This window comes from Tachysurus fulvidraco, chromosome 4 (assembly GCF_022655615.1).
Source record: "Tachysurus fulvidraco isolate hzauxx_2018 chromosome 4, HZAU_PFXX_2.0, whole genome shotgun sequence".
NCBI classification, from domain to species: domain Eukaryota; kingdom Metazoa; phylum Chordata; class Actinopteri; order Siluriformes; family Bagridae; genus Tachysurus; species Tachysurus fulvidraco.
The window spans coordinates 20,413,709-20,431,986 of record NC_062521.1 but is presented as its reverse complement, the minus strand read 5'-3'; the positions used below and the strand labels follow the sequence as shown (position 1 = coordinate 20,431,986).

Below are 18,278 nucleotides of genomic sequence, written 5' to 3'. Positions count from 1 at the left end.
CTGGTGTAGTTTTATTCCTTCACGGTTCGTAATCATATCTGCTATGAGTAAAAAACGGTGGCATCTCATCATTCTAGTTAGATAATCTCCCAAATGTATAGTTCACTTTAAAACAGCTACTTTAGCCAATGCGTTTCCTTTTTTTTTGTGCACTAAAATTGATATACGGGAATGGCTCCTTTTAAACAAATTAGACGAGTGAATTGACAAATTAAATGAATTAAAAGAATTGCTGTGAAGTAACACAGCGATGTTAGAGATCTACTGGATGCTATTGTGAGACTGACGTACAATTAAAACTTGTCAAATGGATTCCGGGTTGCTTCTCGTTAAAGATTATAGATGTTAAATTGTACAGTGTTAAACACATTTCAAAAAGTGCACCATCACAGGAAATTGGTTTTGGATATTCAGCATTTTCATTTGGGATTTCAACTTTTTAAAAAAAAGGCCCATAAGTCACAGTCAAGCAGTGGAAAAATACATTTATTGACAAATCGACCAGAAGCAATATCTGTATATACAAGTCATACATTTATACATCACTGCTTTGTGTTTATAGTGTTTTCTAACATATTCAAAGCACTGGTTAGACACAGTGATTAATTGATTATTGGCTGAAAATGGCAGTAACCATTTGGGTAAAGATAAGCCTGGGGCTTTCATTAAGCTTTTTTTTTCCTTTCCTTTCATGTGCATGAACAATTTTGACATGTTTTCTGAATTACATTGGTTGTATTGAGTGTATAACAAAAGCTGTGTCTGGCACTATTAAAACCTGCCACGGTAGCTACTCCGCATTAAAGGCTGAAGTTTACTGCATTGAAAAAGCTGAGCACGAGGCTGTCGTCCTTCTCGCTGCAGTCAGTTGTTATTTACATGCTATTTTCCCAAGGAAATAAAATCCCTCTTTTTTTTAAAAAACAATACACTTACATCCCTTAGTTCTGACCAAGTTTCTTATACAAATGGCGATCGCAAATGCAGTTACTTAGGAGTGATCACATGGATAGAAAGTCACTTAAATCGATCCCCCCTTTAGTCATGATAACCATCACACACCTTCCATTATAATAAAGCACTCCGGCAATGTTCCCTGTAGTTAACCATAGATGCTCATCTTATTCTTTATTCGGTTGGTGATGTTTTAGGAGAAAGTGACCTGGTCACCACATCAGAGGAAAGAAAAGTCTGTCTCCGGCTTGCTGCGGGTAGAATGTATTAAATGTTGTGAGGGCTCATTAAGGATGAGTGAAGGATGAGACAGTGATCAAAGCCGGAAGTTTGATTTTGAAAACCACTTTGTGATCACAGAGTAATCTTATTCAGTGGGTCATCAGGGACTCATTTTCTTTTAGACTGTTAAACAGTGCAAGAAATTATTGGAGATTTGGAGGTTTTTTTCCTTCTTCTCGAAATTTGACCTTTTTGTGGTGAGCACGTTCTCATGATGGTCAAGGAAACTTACTTTTTCTTCTTCTTAACTTCATTATTATACCAAACTGATAGAGGCTTTTCAAGCCTAAAGAAAGATTTTGCATTAGTCATGGTGTAGATGATACTCCCATAGCACCTCATCATTTTACAACCGAGACAGGGATCTGGATGCGCGTTAATACTAGTCTGAACTGCAAATACATAGTAGGTTAAAATTCTTATTCAGACTAGAATAAATGTGCATCCAGCAACCCAAATGATCTCCATTAAAATATAATGTAGGGTGAGTAAATCAGTGTCTCTGCTGTATAAATGTATATTTGTAGCAGCGTCTAACGTCAGCTCTGAAAAAGTAGTCACCAAAAGGCAATATTTCTAATCCATCTCAAAATCAGAGTAACATTTATATATATAAAAAAAAAAAAAAAGTCAGTCATTTATTCACATAAAACTCTTAGAATTCAACATGTTCTCTTAACTTAAAAATACTACAACCTATAAAATACAGAAAAGAAGGAACCTTTGCCAGCTCTGATTATAACATGAGAGGAATCTGAATCTTTACTTGTACATACAGAGGGAAGAGAGTAAAAATAATCACATTCTCAGGGAGAGACAAAACCGAACAGCTTGCGTGAATCAGAAATGCTTTGGGTTGCTGCAACGTTCATCACTCTGTCCACTCCCCTACTCTCAAATACACATTTCTTAAGTCATAGCAACCAGGTTTGAGCTTGTTCCAGCAGCAGACGTCTGTATTCGCTCCACAGCATGCACGCACTGACACATACATACACACACTACATGGTGCAGATGGCATGGAGATCTCAGTCTTAAAGGGCTGCGGACATTCACTCCGTCACTCAGGCTTCTTCCTGCTCTGGAAAGTTGAGGATCTTGCGATGGGCCTGGCGAAGGTACTGCTGCTGTTTAAAGTACACCTTAAACGCACCTTTAATGGCCACAAATGCAATGCCACCCTGCAGAAAGAGGAAGCATCGTGATGCACTATGATTGAATTTGAGACATTTTTGCACACACGTTGTCTAACCAATGACCTGTACAGACGCAAATCGTACTACATGACATGGTCACTGTTAAAGGACAATAATCAACCATGGGGTGGCATAATACACCTGCCACATGGCGTTATTACTGTTAGCCCATGAAGTAGGATATTTTCCTGTAACGGCAATTCCTCCTATTAGACTGTAGAATTAGCATTACTTTCATAAAACTAAGCAAAAACGGCTGATCGACTGTTTCACCAGTAAATATGATCGATTGTGCGTTGGGAAAATTTCCCCAAGTATCTTATGCTGTCGTTTTATATTTCTTGCTGCGCCTCCTTAATTCTCATGGACAAAATCTTTGAGACTCAAAACACATTTCAATCATTCTTAGTGTTTTAAAAATAAAGGTTTGCAGCCTACCAGGATGGTCCTCTGTAGGTTGGAGTTGACACGGCTAAACATGAGCTTGCCTACGATGGTGGCGATGGTGGGGAACACCAGCGCTCCACACAGGATCCGAGTGGCTGATACGTGATCGGCTAACGGACTTGCCTCGGCAGGGATTCTGGGAACTGGACATCCAATCCCTACAAAACATGGGTGGTCTGGATTCAAAATAAATAAGGCATCAACAGCAGGAGGATGGATTTACAGATAGAGCTAATTATAATGATGTGTTATAAAATGTCATATGATTAGACAAATTGTCTGACATACTGAGTACATCTGAGTAAGTAAAGTGCTGACATCTAGTAAGTTTAATTATACCACATTACAGTAACAGTATGTTTTTCCCCTCTGGTGGCAACATGACCACTGACATTTTATAAACACTAGGACAGAGGAATAGACACTATGAGCTACTGTCATCAGAAAATCAACAGTAATTCCACTTATTTTTCAGTTTTTTCTTCTTCACCCAGCTGCTCTCAGGTGATTAGTATAAATAGAAGAGTTATTTATCTTTCAGTCCAGAGCAAGATTTTGAGGTAAAGCACTCTCCCAGATACAGTGTTTCATACAGCATCTCACAGCACAGACATCCTGTAAGCTAGGGCAAGAAATCTCTAAAGCAGACACCCAAAACACAACAGGCATGGATGAGACTCTAACCAGGGAAGATGCTGTTGAGGATCTGCAGCTTGTTAGAGTACTTCCTCCACAGACGCAGCACATAGTCCTCCCAGCGTATCATCTTTCCCAGAATGAGCATGACTGGGATGGTGGGCAGTCCGATAAGGAGGAACAGCGGATCAGCCCTCTCCATCACGTCCAGCCCTTCCTTATGGCCAACCACCTTTTGGAACCAAAACAACAACAAAAAAAGTTAGTCCATCAAATTGCACACTTTTTCTTGAACATGAAATTTAACAGGTGTTTGTGTGTGTGCGTGTGCGCGCGCGCATGTACCTGCATTACTGTGACGGCTCCATATGTGACCGCAGTCCAGTAGATGGAGCCCACCATGATGCCAGCTGCAGCGAATGGGCATGCTTTGGAAATAAGCCTGTCTGCCAAATCCAGCACATACACAATGGGTCCTATATATGGGGCGATGGAGAGAGAGAGAAAGACAGAGTTAGATCTATTTAGTCCTCAGGATCTTTAACTCAATAAATGTTATGTCATGTTACAGCATTTCAGGATTTTTAAGGTGTTCGTTACAAAGGATTTAGAACAACTACATTCGTATAAAAAGAACAGGTTTAACACAACTGGTATTGAATAAAAGACTAAAAGGAACAACCAGAAGTCATGGACATACAAGGGGCTGTGACTCCAGCAGGGGGCAGCAAATCAATTTCTGGTGCATGCTCATTAGTCCCTTCTCCTTGTTTACCAGCTGATGCTAAACTTATTCACTCTACAGACTCCAGCCCTGGTAGGAAACAGGGCTGCACTGTTCTTTCATAATCTAAACATATTGAGAAAAAAAATATATCTGATTAGAATTGAACTTTTTCCTGCAGCACTGGGATTGGGAACAGAACACAGTGATCATTAAAGCTATACATTACTATGCAATAAGCGGCCAAACTCGCATGAAAATACATGAAAGTTCTCTAGCGTGTGATCGGGCACTCTCACTACTACATTCTTTAGACCAATAGCTGGCAACCCTGCCCTGCATAGTTTCTGCTTCCCTGCTGTAACACACTGGTCAGAAATAATGCGCTAATTAATGTGTCCTCCCTGAGTGGTTGTACAGTAGGTGTGTCTGAATACATTTCCGACACACCCAAAAAAAAAGAGAGAAAAAAAAATGTTTGCTATTCATTAAGGAAATTACATTGTGATCATCTGAATACGAAAGCAATAGGGGAAACCCATGAAGCCTACTTCTGTGTGAATTCCACACACGGAATGTCAGTTTACTGGCACTGACTGAAACTAGGCAGAAGCTGATTGACTGCTGCTCCTTGATAGTCTATTATTACTTTGTCATTTTTCCTTATGCACGTTTACAACAAACCTCACCAACAATACCACTAGCTAGGAAGTCACTTTTACAGCAGTTTATTAAGGAAGGATATATTCATTCATTCAGCTCAGCATTAAGAAATTCACAGCTTCACTTTATACATCTTTCACTTTCTGTCTATTCTTCTCTGACTCACATTCTTGAGCAGCTTATAAGACAAATGACATTTTACCACCGGGATGCCTGATTTCCTCCCTCCGTGCCGACACGTTTATAACCTCTTAATATGCTTAAAAACAGTGTGTCTGGAAACAGCACTAAAGCTACTGAAAGTTGACCTTCAAGGGTTTAAGATTTTAGCAGAAAAATTACAACAACAAAAAATAAATAAAAATGAATGCATTTGTGGTAGGAAAGAAAAGAATCATTTCAATCCAAGTGAAAGCAAGGACATGATGTGATTTAATAAAGGACAGAGCTGTTAATCTTAGGCAGACTGGTTTGCATGAAACTCCCTTCCCTTTAAAAAGCAAACTGTGTGGCACTGTTGCCATGGCACCGCAGACTGGCAAGGAAAGTACTGAGCATTCCAGACACTGGTGAGCACCTCCCTTTCAGTTCATATCCTTCTTTTCTCCTACGATGGTGACAAAAATGCCCTGCGGTATCAACTCTACTCACAAGCACAAGTTCACATTACAGGATTAAACAGCTGGTTTCTAAGAACTGTCTACAGTTTCAATGACAGCTATTCTCACCGCCAGCCAGAGTAAGAACACAAACATATTTATCATGTCTAAGTGGTTCATTATGAGCGTTTAACATGAGTGGTCACATAAACCAACCACTGCCATGAGTCGCTTAATGTATTGGTACTGGCACTGTAACTTGGGAAACCTCTTTGAAAGCATGTGATTCAACAAGGTCGAAGAGACCCCCCCCCAAAAAAACACATTGGGAAAAGTGATAAATATGGACACTTAAAACACCCAAAGCTAACACAGTGTCCTCCATTTGTAATGTTAATGCACTTAGGAGATTAATTTTGAGGGTTTTTTATATATATATATATATATATATATATATATATATATATATATATATATATATATATATATATATATATATATATATATAAAGTATTTCTGAACTTGGAGAGTCTTTGCATTTTAGACATTAACAATGCAGCCACTTTGCAGGGCAGTGCTTGCTTTAAGCCATACCTGCCTGTGCCAAGCTCATCAATATCCCTCACTAGAAGACCCATCCGTCTCTGATGACAGTGCCGGAACCCCTACATCTTTCTCCTTGTCTAAGCATTACAGCATGGCACTGTGGGGAGGCTGGGGGTGGAAGTCATCCCTAATGGCTATTGGAAAAAGGAAAAGCTGACCCACTTGTTTCTACTGCCGGCCACATATTCCATAATTAAGATAATTTTTAAAAGTGGGTGCAAATTGAGCCACCCTGAGCCCCAGGCCTGATGGAATAACAGTTTCCAGCCGCTCTGAGCCAGCAGCTGGCTGTCTACAAAAACATTTTGTCCATGTTGTTGGCCACCTGACGACAGCTACATGAAACCTTGGTGACTTTTTTTTTTGGTCTTACATAAATCCTAAGCTCAACTAAGAAAATATAGTCAAGTGACGCAACTCGTAATTAAACGTAAATTTGAGAATGAAGTGTCGTTTGTTTCACTGAAGAATCCCCATCAGTGTTGGGCCTTTAATTCAGACTCGTGCCAAAGACTTCATCCGGACTGGCGCGAGCGATGGATGACTTGCGCATTACGGCTTGAAACTGTCAACAGCAAGAGAGGAACATTGTGGAACTTCAATCAGGCTCTTAAAAACAAAACAAAAAAACTGAGAGGTTGTGTCATTCTTTATTTAAAAAAACAACAACAACCTAGAGCCAAAGTTATTAAATAATTGGAAGTGTGAAATGTATTGACTGCAAAAGGTTTACATATTAGTTTGATTAGCTGTATACAGTAATTTGATCCCTTTTTTTTTTTTTTTGCAGCCATAGATCTTTATACAAGTGAATTCTCCCCAGAACTCAGTCATAAATATATTTACACTCTGGTTAAGTTTAATGCATTGCACTTTGAGAACCAGTAAACTCGGAGATATAATGTACCTTTAAAATGCATTAACACAGTTAGAATTACGGTGCTTTCTTCTGTGGCCTGTTTTTGAGCCTCAAGTGAACAAAATGTACTTTTTGTAGCCAGGTAAGAGGAGTTAGGTACACTTTAACTGTATGTGTAAACTGCTGTGTAATGAGTGAACACATCTCAGGATCTGCTGCAGGGTGTCGCTCCAGTGTTCCACTCCTCATACACACACTCCAGCACTCAAAACATCACTGTAAAAAGAAATACTCTACAAAAGCATGAGGTCCATTTTAAATTTTAAAAACGAAGGGATTTAGAATCAAGTAAAAATATAAGTTCTCTACATTTTATAGGTAACTCAGTAACTACTGCATGTCCAGTCATTTCTTGCTCAGCATAGAGTTAATGCATCATGCATCGCTGGAACAGTAATAAAGCATAAAGCTGACAGAGCTGGATGTGGCCTTTTCTCTTCCTGTCAGCACTCGGAGCGGTAAGGTCAGCTGTGTTTGCTTACTTTAAGCCTAAAAATAATAAATCAGCAACACCTATGCAATCAGCAAAGTTTTAGGCTTTAAATGGTTTGTCAGTGCGAGAGAAGTTTCATATTGTGACTAAGCAGGAGATGGAGATGTTTGCTGACATTCTGTCTTGCCCTCCCTTCCTACAAGAGCATGTGGCTAAAAGAAAATAGGTTGAGCAAAGTTGAAGCCCTGTCAGACAGACTGTCTGCTTCTAGATCCGTTCTTCTTTACAGCGACCTCATCAAAGACATAACAACACAATTAAGGTCAGGACTCATGCCTCTTCTCTCATTAAACGTGAAGCTGCCTTTTCCTTCATGTGTGTCCATCCACTTGTACTCCTGCATAGCAACAGGAAATCTCCTACTTCAAATTCAGCTCAAGTCCCAAATCAAATATTCACTGGTAGACATTCAAGCCAGAATGTTTGAAGAAGGAAGTGTTTAATGGATTGGGAAAGCTAAACTTTAAACAAAAAACAAAACTGAGACAAAAGGTAGTCTTCGTGCCCATTCCGTCTGCTTCCTCTCCCCACCTTCCTCTTTCTTTTGCAAGGTGAATGAAGCACACATGCAGTGCAATTTCACAGTTGGCCACGGACGAGGAGGTGAAATGATACAGACAGCATTATCCAGAAATAAACCAACATGAGCCCGACACAGCCAGACAGTAGGCAAGAACAGAGGAAATGGAGAAAGAACAAAAAGAAGGGTTTTATTGAGACTTTCTGAAGATTATTCAATTCATTTGTATAGAAGCACAAAGACATCGAGAAAAATCACTAAAACTGGCAAGCAGACTCCTGTAATTAAGGAGGATTAATGAAATCAAAAATGACATCTGCTCGCTACAGAATAAAATTCCTATTTGTATCTAAAAGGTCTCTGGTTGATGATATATGTCAAATATCATTATCACTGCATAAATAAATGTGTTTTTGAAAGAAAAGGACTAATAAATGTGGATAACTGGCCTTTATTAACTTATTAGGACAGCCATACACAAGTCCTATGACCTTGGTACAAACCGAGCGAGAGAGAGAGAGAGAGAAAGGATGAGTGTGTGTGTGTGTGTGTGTGAGAAAGAGAGAGTGTGAGTGACAGACAGTAACTTACATTAAAAAAGGAAAGAGAGAGAGAGATAGAGAGATACATGCATATACACAGACACATATGGTGAGAAAGAAACAGACAGAGTGAAATAAATTGAGGAATAGAGAAACAGAGACACAGTAACTTACATTGACAAGGACTGAGAGAAAAAGACACATATGGAAAGTGAGAGCGCGCGAGACATAGGAAAGACAGGCACAAAAAGTTGGGTAGACAAATAGTTAGACAGTGTGACAAAGTCCAGACTGTGCATTCGATGAAGATGTAAGTTGCGCCCAGCAGATACAGCACATCATGTTGGGCAGCACAGCAAACACACTATAAATAACTCACTGCCTGTTTACTGCCCCATCAGACACACACACACACACTATCTCTTGGTCATGGCTCACTCTCACTAAGAGCTGCCCCTAACCTCAAAATGAGCAGCAGGGGTGGATTAGCCAACCTTGCCTGAAGCTTTATAATTTCCTGCTCCAACTAGAATCCACCAGAAAAAAAGTTCACCTTTGTGTTTCCTACACAGGGGGATTTTGAATGTGTTGACGGGTATATTGGTTGTTTTATATGGGCAAGAGACAGCTAATAACCCTGTTGTGTTAGCAAGCTTCACCATAGACACAAAAGATGACCCTTTCTTAGGAAAGTTCCTTGTTTCTAAAAACACACTGAGATCATCACCCCTGTTTCAGAGCATGAACTCTCTCAGCTGAGGAATCGAACTGAGACGACGAATGAAAATGAGGGAAAAGCCACCCGAGGAAAAGAGGAAGTGAAGAACATGAAGAGTCACATTATGACTAAAGTTGAAAAAAAGAGGATTGGTGGCTACAGCATGTGGATAGCATTCCTCACAAAGGATAAGGAAATGAAGCACTGGAGCTCACACAGACCGCTTTAATCACTAAGTGACCCCCTGTGGGAAAGTCCCTGGACCCATAGTGGATGGGATTAGGGCTTCATAACATAGCAATCTCTCATTGTGCAGTGCTATGCTGCCGTGTTGTAATCTCCAGTGGCCACTGGAATTATTCTTGATAGCTGGTAGGCTATAGGTTTGATTTGTCTATTCTTTATGTTTCCTGATGTTTCCTGGAACCTGTGTTTTATACACATGTCTCAAACATTCTTCCCCCAGCCTTGTAATAAGATTTATAAGGTGAAATGACTTTGCGCTTCCGTGCTTTCATTCCACCATCGAAAGAATTCAGCTCGTCTTGGTTTACATCTTGCTTGAGAGTCTCCAAATTGACAGTTGAAACTTTTGGCACAGCCCTAAGATGAAGACTGACCATTTTCCCCCTCGTTACCAAATAGCCATGAGTCATATAGGTGAAAAATAAAGATTTTCTGTGTCAAATTTATTCCAAGGAAAAAAATCTCCAGAAAAAAACTTTTAATTCATTGCTGAATTATCATCTATGACAGTGTTTATATAAACGTGTTAGACAGAGGCCAAATTCCTGTTGCAGATTCCTACTGAACATCCTAATAATGAATCATGACGAAGGGTATAGCTCGGAAAAAGATTAACATTAAGTTATTTAGAACAGGACTTTAGTCTGGGTGAAATGGCAAAATTGTTGGGCATGATTGCTTGTTCTGATCAATAAAGTCACTTAATCTCCCCCTGTAAGCAAAAAATAAATCTCAGAGTTGAAAAGACTCTTCGACAGATAGGTCATAGATAGCCTTATGTAAATGTCCTGTGCTTGTTGGTTTCGGAGGTTAAAACTCATTACACATACCCAGAGTGGGGAAGACAATGAGGTACTCGGCATTGCACTGAGGACAGGCCACACGTGCTGTACTGTTGCCCCGCTGCTTCTCGTCTACCCAGCGCTGCAAGCAGGTCTGATGCACCCACTTGGTGGAGCCGCGGCATCGGCACGGCCGCACCCACTCAGCAGTGCGGTCATCCTCATCTGTGGCAAAACACACCCAGCAACTCCTGTACAACACAGAGGTTGAGAGAACAATGAGGACCGTACATTCTGTTACAATTTCTAACCATCGAAACGCTCCAGAGGACAAATGGAACATCCGGTAACAATAGCAATAATAAACACTTTGCTTTCTGCTAAATAATAAAACGTTTACGTTTATACCAGTAATTTTCTGCTAGTAGAAGCTAGATATGTCCTAAACAACCAAATACTGGAAAAGGAAAAATTTTAAAACGCCTGTGAATCACTAGTGGCATTTATTATGAACAAACCCAAGTGTAATTGTAGCACTACACAGCCAGTTTGGGAGGAGAGGGGAAAAGTACTGTCTTGCTGGTGTGTTGGTATTTTGACTCCTTTCCAGATGCACATTACCTTGAAAATCCAGAAGAACCTGACCCTGGACATGACAGTACATTATAAAGGACGTGCTTCAAAAACATTTAGCAACGTTTACATTTTAATTTGTGAAATGTCTGAAAGCTTTTTGAAAAGCTGTTCCTCTTTACAAGCTTTAAAGAATGAGAAAACCAAGGTGTTGGTCTGCTATAGCAGTACAGCAGTCACTTTAGAAAACCAGGGGGGAAAATGTCATGTAACAGTTTTTTATTTTTCTTTAATGATTGGAACACTAAAAATAAGACTAGCGTTGACACCTGCCTGTTTAAAAAAAGAAGGGGAAAAAAAGAGCAAGAAAGGAGGGAGGCAGAATAAAAACAAGACAGAATGAGAGCAAGAATCATTACAGAGCAGCACAGGAAGGACAGCCCAGCATTCTGCGTCAGTGACTAAGCACAAGTTAAAAAAATATCATTAGCTCAGCATCAGAAAAAAAGAAACGCGATGAAATCAAAAACAAGAAGAAATTGAGGAAGGAAGAAAAAAAATGAACAAAGGAAAGCCCATTAAGCTCATCAAAGCATATGTGGCAAGTACTGTGGTTTACCACTTAATAAATTAGATTTTTTTGTTGTCTTCTGAACAAAGAATAGAGGTCAAACATCAATACAATTAAAAATATAATAATCCACCAAAATGAGCACAAAAGCACAGCCATTGTGTAAAATGCAAAAGGCACCATTTCCAACCCAAATTCCCACGTTGTGTGAGGAACTCGGAGCTAAAGTCCTTCGCATGCAATTTTCTTGCCACTTTAAGTCGTTTGTTTTATTTACTAATCTATACATTACTCAGCCATAACACATTTGAGCACATAATCAGGATAAGGGTACAGAAGGCCATTTTGCAGAGTAGTAAAATTTACGGCTGGTATGAGACAAAATCTCAAGTAAGTAAACCACCACGAGCACCCGAGTGAACTATTATCAACAAAAGTTTACAGAGAAAATGAAAAATGAAAGCATCAATATTCAACCATGCTTCACCACTGATTCATATCCAATCCTGTTCTGACTATCTGCAACCATTTCCTTCCTTTGTATGTGTGTACACTTAATAAGGCCAACTAGGTACCTCTATATTTGCATTATTGATTGCCAGCAAAAAGGTTTGTACCGTGACGTTAACCTGCCAACAAATGATAGACAGCCCCGTTTTCCCAAGAGCTTTTTTATATTTATTCCCACACTTACATTTATAGTCCCACTTCCTTAATTGCACTGAAACTTGTGCATTTGGTATTTCACTGGTTCACTGAAACAATGATTAATTTCCAGTGTGTAAACAATCTATGCAAAACAATAATTAATGTAGAGAATGGGAGCAGAAAACTTGAAACCGAGTAAATGAGACATCTGCTGATAAGCTAGAAGACAGACGCTATTTTGAGCTCTAGCGTGGATGTCGCCCACACGACCCCTATTAAGAGGAAAGCATCCGATATGCCAAAAATCTCAATTAATGATTACACATAGCTGTATAGGTTTAAAAATAACAGCATGACTGTCAACAGATTTAATGTTAGATTTAATCCATTTTAAATACTTTTATTTATATATTCATGTATGCACAAACATATACACACGCTTTTCAATGTAGCTATAAAAGAGTCTCAGGTCATTCGTCAGCAGGGAGTCTACTTTCTCTCTGTGCTATTCACCCACATTGGACTGAGGTTGCAACAGCCTGCTACAGGATGTTAGTGGAGAGTCAAACATGCCGCAGCCCAATCGCAAACTACTCCATTTATAATTCAAAGCTCAGCCTTGCTATAAATAATGCAGGGCAAATCTCTGGTCCTCTGTCAGTATTGCCCGTCCCAGTGTGTGCTGCGGCAGGAGGACATACACTGCTCTTCATCTCACACGACCATTCTCTTGGGTAATTCTTTCCATCCAGTGCTTCTGAATTAAACATGAACGGCATAGCTGCTCAAATGACTTAGGAGAACAACCCTGAGTCTTATCTGACAAACTATTAACCTCTAGTACTGCTGGGTGCAAAGGCCAGGAGGTGACACCACACTTGCTAAAACATCATAAATTCATTCTGTAGAACCTTAGATTATTAAGAAAAGCTGTAAATGACGTCTAATGATTTTCTCAAATAGGGAAACTGGATTCACCACTAAATAAGAGAAAATACCTGGGATGCATGTAGTACTGTATGCATGTAGTCACTGTTCCGAACTAGAAATCACCGGGAAAATTCTCAGACAAACAGCTAAATATGAATAAACAGAACCCCATCAGGTAAATTTGAACTTTTAACAGATACAGAATGAGGAACGATGGAAAGGTTTTTGTCCCCCAAGCTTCTCTTACTTTTGTTTCTGTAACTCTGCCTCCCTCATAACGACCGCTGATAGAGAAGAGCGGAAATGCAATCCACTCCGTGAAACTCAAACCTCTGTCCCAGAACACACGGACACGACATAATACAAACATACAGAGAAAAGCCATTTATTTCAAGTCTTTGAGTCAGGGGTTCTCAGTCTTTTTGGGCAGTGACCCCATTTTAGAAGCCCTTTTGTGTTCCCGTTCCCATGCTGCAACTCACGCAACATTCTTTTAACAAGTGTAAAGCCCATTTCACACAATGACAGACTATCATGACAGCATGTTGAACATGTGTTCTGGTCTAAAAGCAGCTTAAAAGAAGCTCCAAAATGAATGAAGTGAAGAACTTCATGAATGAAATTTTACAATGAGCTGGCATTTTTTATTGAGTATAAAATAGAAATCTAGGCTAGGTGCATCTACACGCATTATAAATGCCTGATTAAAAGCTCCATATACCCTGTCTTCATTTCAGTCTCAGCCAAGGTAGACAAGATTTTTACAACAAAACATACTTCACCTCTCGTTACAAAAGTACGGCCCAGACTAACAGAACTCTTCTCTGCCTAATGCTTTACCAGGAATCTGTCATTTTTTTCTTCCTGTTCCATTCTGAGATTTTCTTCAGGGCCCTTCATTTTTGTTGGTTTACTGTAAGGTTAGGTTGATTTTCGGAGAAACGGTTGACCATTGCAGAACTTTCCGGTTTCTCGTTCTGAAAGTGTGTGGTAGTGTTAAGCTGGCTTTACACTACAATGCTGGATTTTACAATCACAGACAAAAATCACAAAATATAATATAATTCTTTGGTCGTTAGACAAATAAACATGGTCACGGGCGACTGACTTTATACACAAATAGCAGACTTTAATAAACAAACAAACAAACAAACAAACAAAAATCGGACCGACTTCTGTTGCGATTCTCTGAAGGCAACAAGCACAATGCACAGGGAAATAATCCTTATTACCAGATGCACACAATGTTTAATAAAAAAAATTCTGGGTCCAAAAGTCAATGACTGATGATGTAAGAACACAACAATTTTCTTATCACAAGAATAATCGATTCGATTTCAATTCAATTAATGTGTACGCCTCTAATTGTCCGTAGTGTGTGAGTGAATGAGAGTGTGCCCTGAGAGTGTTTGGGTGATCATATATCATATATTAGGAAATCTTCATTATATAATATGACTTGAACGCATTTTAATGTTTTGTTGCTACTATCTTGATCGAGTCATAATATTAAAAGTTGGCTGGAATAGTAAAGTCTAAGCCAGACTTAAGATTGTCACAATTCAGTTGCATTATGTTGCCTGGTAATGCTTTACCAAAAAAAAAAAAGCCAGGCAATACGGTATAGTTGAAGCTTGTCACAAAGCCTGTGATACTATATGTCTTGCCTCAGGATAATGGACATAGATTAAAAAAAATGCACATAAAAATGAGACGGCTCTTCTTAGAGTCACGGTCTCTGTGCTAAATCGGAAATTACGACTTTAATAGCTGTGGGAACTGTGGGATATCTGTAGAATGTTAAACAGCAAGACAGACACATGGCCTGTCCTCTGGTTTCCACTCACTACAAATTACAGCCTAAAAAGTATGATCTAAAAACCAGCTGAGCAACTAAAACTAACTTCTCATCAACATGGACCTGAAAGCTAAGCCTTTATCCATTTCGACACAAGCCTTGAGTCGAGCCTTAGATCACCAGCAAAGGGGAACCATCTCTTCCTGCTGTGGATCTGAGCCTGGCTTTACTGCAGCAGATCAGTACACAGTGTTCTACCCAAGACCTGGATCTGTTACAACACAATGAAAATAGAAAGGCAAGGAGGGAGAAGAGAAAGTTAATGATCTCCTGTGTTCAAAGCAAAGATAAAGAAATTCTGCGATATGCTAGAAAATGTTCATGTTTATTAGAATGTTGTTGCATGACACGACATGTATGACCTGGGGAAATGCACTTCAAAAATCACCAGGTTGTAAGAAATGTACCTAAAATGACACGGGTTTGCTTCCTTCTTTCTGGAAACACCGACACTTTTCCCCAATAAAATGTGTGGAAAATTAAAATGGAGTGAGGGGCTAAATGTTTACCGCAAAAACTATTTCAAGTTGAAACGTTACAAAAGATCCATAAGTCATTACTTTTGTATACTGCTTTTTACTACAGTTAGTTCTGGTCCTTACTCTGATTGGACATGCAGCGTTTAAATAGTGTGTTTTTATTAAATGTCAGCACTGGAACTTCTTATTCATCATGATCCCGCTTGTCTGTGTTCTCAATGTAAAACTTCAAATCTAGCAACAGTCCCAGTTCAGTTAGCGACATCAGAGATAAACAATGAATTTTTCTGAGAGGAAGATAAAAAAAGAAGCAGTGAAAAATCATTAGCAAATCATTGTGAGCTAGCTAGCTAGCCAGCAGCTTATTAGTGAATGTGCCTTCTTTGGGAGGTATTTCCAATAGAAAAGCAAAAATAAAAAAAATCTATATTGTGGCAAAATCTCATTGTGCCAAAAAATATCAGTAAACAAAAATTTTTTTGTTTACAGAACCGTTGTATAAATGCTATATTACACTTGTGCAGTTTGACGCATGAAATGTTTTTAGCTTGAAAACAGAAGGTCCACAGATGCCGAATTGGCAGTTTAGGTCCTGCTAAAGATTGGATCATGCTTTGGAGTGAATACAGAACATCAGATCTTTCAATGTTGCAAGTCACCTTCTGAATCAAATGCCAGAACAAATCGGTCTTAACTTCACTTTTTCAGGAGGTCTATTCAAGATTTTTTTTTTCCTCTACTGAGAATTCACTAGTTTCTTCCTCTCTGAATGTGTGTAGCAAGCAGGCATCCAGTAGTGTTGGGTGATTTCCCTGCTTAAAGTTTTAACTCAGCAGATAATAAGCAGGTTTAATGGGTGCTTTTGAGAAAACAAACCAACCTGTGCTGAACTCAACCCTCAACAAAACCTCAATTCATCTCGAGCCTACTTCAAGCATTTTATTCCCCTATAGGCAAAAACCTGAGTACGCTTTATTACACCACACCTTGCCGCTTTTCCATAACACACTGGATGAGGGAACAGGGGCTCATAACAGAATACCTTTGGCCATCCTCTGTATCATACGGTAAGTGACAACATTTTAATAAGAGCAAATTAAATGTTATTTTGATTTATATACATTAACAGGATTCAGCATGTTTTCCCCTGACACATTCAGCTGTCATTCTCAAGTCTTGGATCAGGTGGCGAGAACTGAGAACCACAGTCTCTAAAATAAGCAATGTAGCAGACTCTGTGTGCGTGTGTATGTGTGTGTGTTCCCACTGAAGAACAATTCTACTTTCTGTTGTGATGCTAAACCCCATTACAATCACCTTCGTTACTGAGAAGAGCAATCTCAACTGGCATTCAAAATTAAGATCCCAGACCCTTGGGTTACCATTAACATTTCAGTATGTGCAGGATATAACCCTAAGGGTCCATTAGATAGCATCTTCGGGCCAGAAAAATGATCCTGCTCACCTTTTTTTTTTGTCCGACTGCAGCCAAGTTACACTACACAGATAGAGAAGCTCCACCTGATGAGCACATAACACTACGCTCATTTTCAAATGCATTATGATGCTACCAAAAGAAGTCTGGGAGTGTATCATAAGCTTTCAATCATGATTTAAATCTGAGCAAGTCCACAGAGCTGAGCAGCTGAGCTTTAGAGAACATTCTCGGGGGCTCAACAGTGGCTCTTTGTCAGTTGTGGGATTTGAACTCACAACCTATAAATAAAACTACTTCGTATTTATATCCTACACCAATACAGAACCTAATCAAAAGGGCTTCCCTAAAACCCCTTGTTCTCTCTGACATGCCCCTCAGGCAAAGACACAATCCACAAGCATTTCTGTCTGAAGTCTGCTTTGAACTTGACCCGGGCAACCATGCAGGCGGCTTTGTAAACTTTTCGACGTGTTTGAGGCATTCGAGAACTTTGCCAAACAAAGAAATGGACAGCAACCCAAATACCTTCAGCCAACTGATGGGTGTGAAGATCCACGTGAAATTCTTAAACACGTTTCATCACATGAATAAAAATCCCACGGAAGCTTAAACGAATCACACCCAGAAAGCACTGATCCAGGAAACACCAGACTTGTCATTATGTATGCCACTGATGGCTTGCCATTTTTGTACAAGTCCATTTAGATGTAGCTCTTAAAAAGAGGGATTCAAGTCACCTCAACAAAGGCTTCTCTCACACAGATGAAGTCATGTGACTGTGGGAACCTGCTGGATGTACGATACAATGGTGCTTCATAACCCTGTATGACATCACAGGAAAAACATATCTAGGCACTTACTATTCCTCAATATAACGGAATGGTTTCCGTTGCACTGTATAGTGACTTCCGTCTTTAAAGCAGGATCAAGTTCCCAGGGGAAAAGTAAACACAGCTGTTCATCACTAGACAGCATTTGTTTATTAATAATGAGAATCAACAATCCAGCAGGTACTGGAATAGTTTCTATTTAACATTTGTTAACTGATTACATTATAGCTTAAAAAAATGATATAAAAGGATACAATATTTACTGACAACACTACAATTACTTTAGTGGTGATGATCATTAGAAAGTGATTATTATATAGGATGGCTTTTTAATCACTGGGTTTATTTGTAGCTTATTTTGAATGAACCGTAGTAGCTGCCGTTGACTTCAGAACAGGGAACAAAACATCTTTCTCAGATGCCTCTTAATATCCATTGTCTGAGCTGCCAAACAGATAAATCCATCAATGTCTTCTCGTGCAAAACAGGAATCAGAGCTTAAACTAAGAAAGTAGTGTTTTAAGGCAACTTTGCTATACAGGAAATCGATACGCATGACACACAGACACAAAAGCATGTGTAGTTAATATCATTTTTAAACATTTCTAGTTACAGTCAATAACT

At 39.3% G+C, this 18,278-nt stretch overlaps 1 protein-coding gene across 2 annotated transcripts in view; it reads right to left on the bottom strand.

Moving 5' to 3' along the window:
* Window positions 1–465: 465 nt before the first annotated feature.
* Window positions 466–18,278, bottom strand: part of marchf5 (membrane-associated ring finger (C3HC4) 5) — a 24,424-nt gene continuing 6,611 nt past the window's right edge. The window contains exons 2-6 of one of the 2 annotated variants that reach the window (XM_027174885.2): window positions 10,376–10,578; window positions 3,861–3,991; window positions 3,564–3,747; window positions 2,871–3,055; window positions 466–2,417 (exon numbers count right to left, since the gene is read on the bottom strand). In XM_027174885.2, coding sequence (XP_027030686.1) covers window positions 2,301–2,417; window positions 2,871–3,055; window positions 3,564–3,747; window positions 3,861–3,991; window positions 10,376–10,578 — 820 coding nt within the window. In that variant the 3' untranslated portion in view covers window positions 466–2,300. The remainder of the gene's footprint in view (window positions 2,418–2,870; window positions 3,056–3,563; window positions 3,748–3,860; window positions 3,992–10,375; window positions 10,579–18,278) is intronic. The other variant, XM_027174886.2, reaches the window with a different exon arrangement.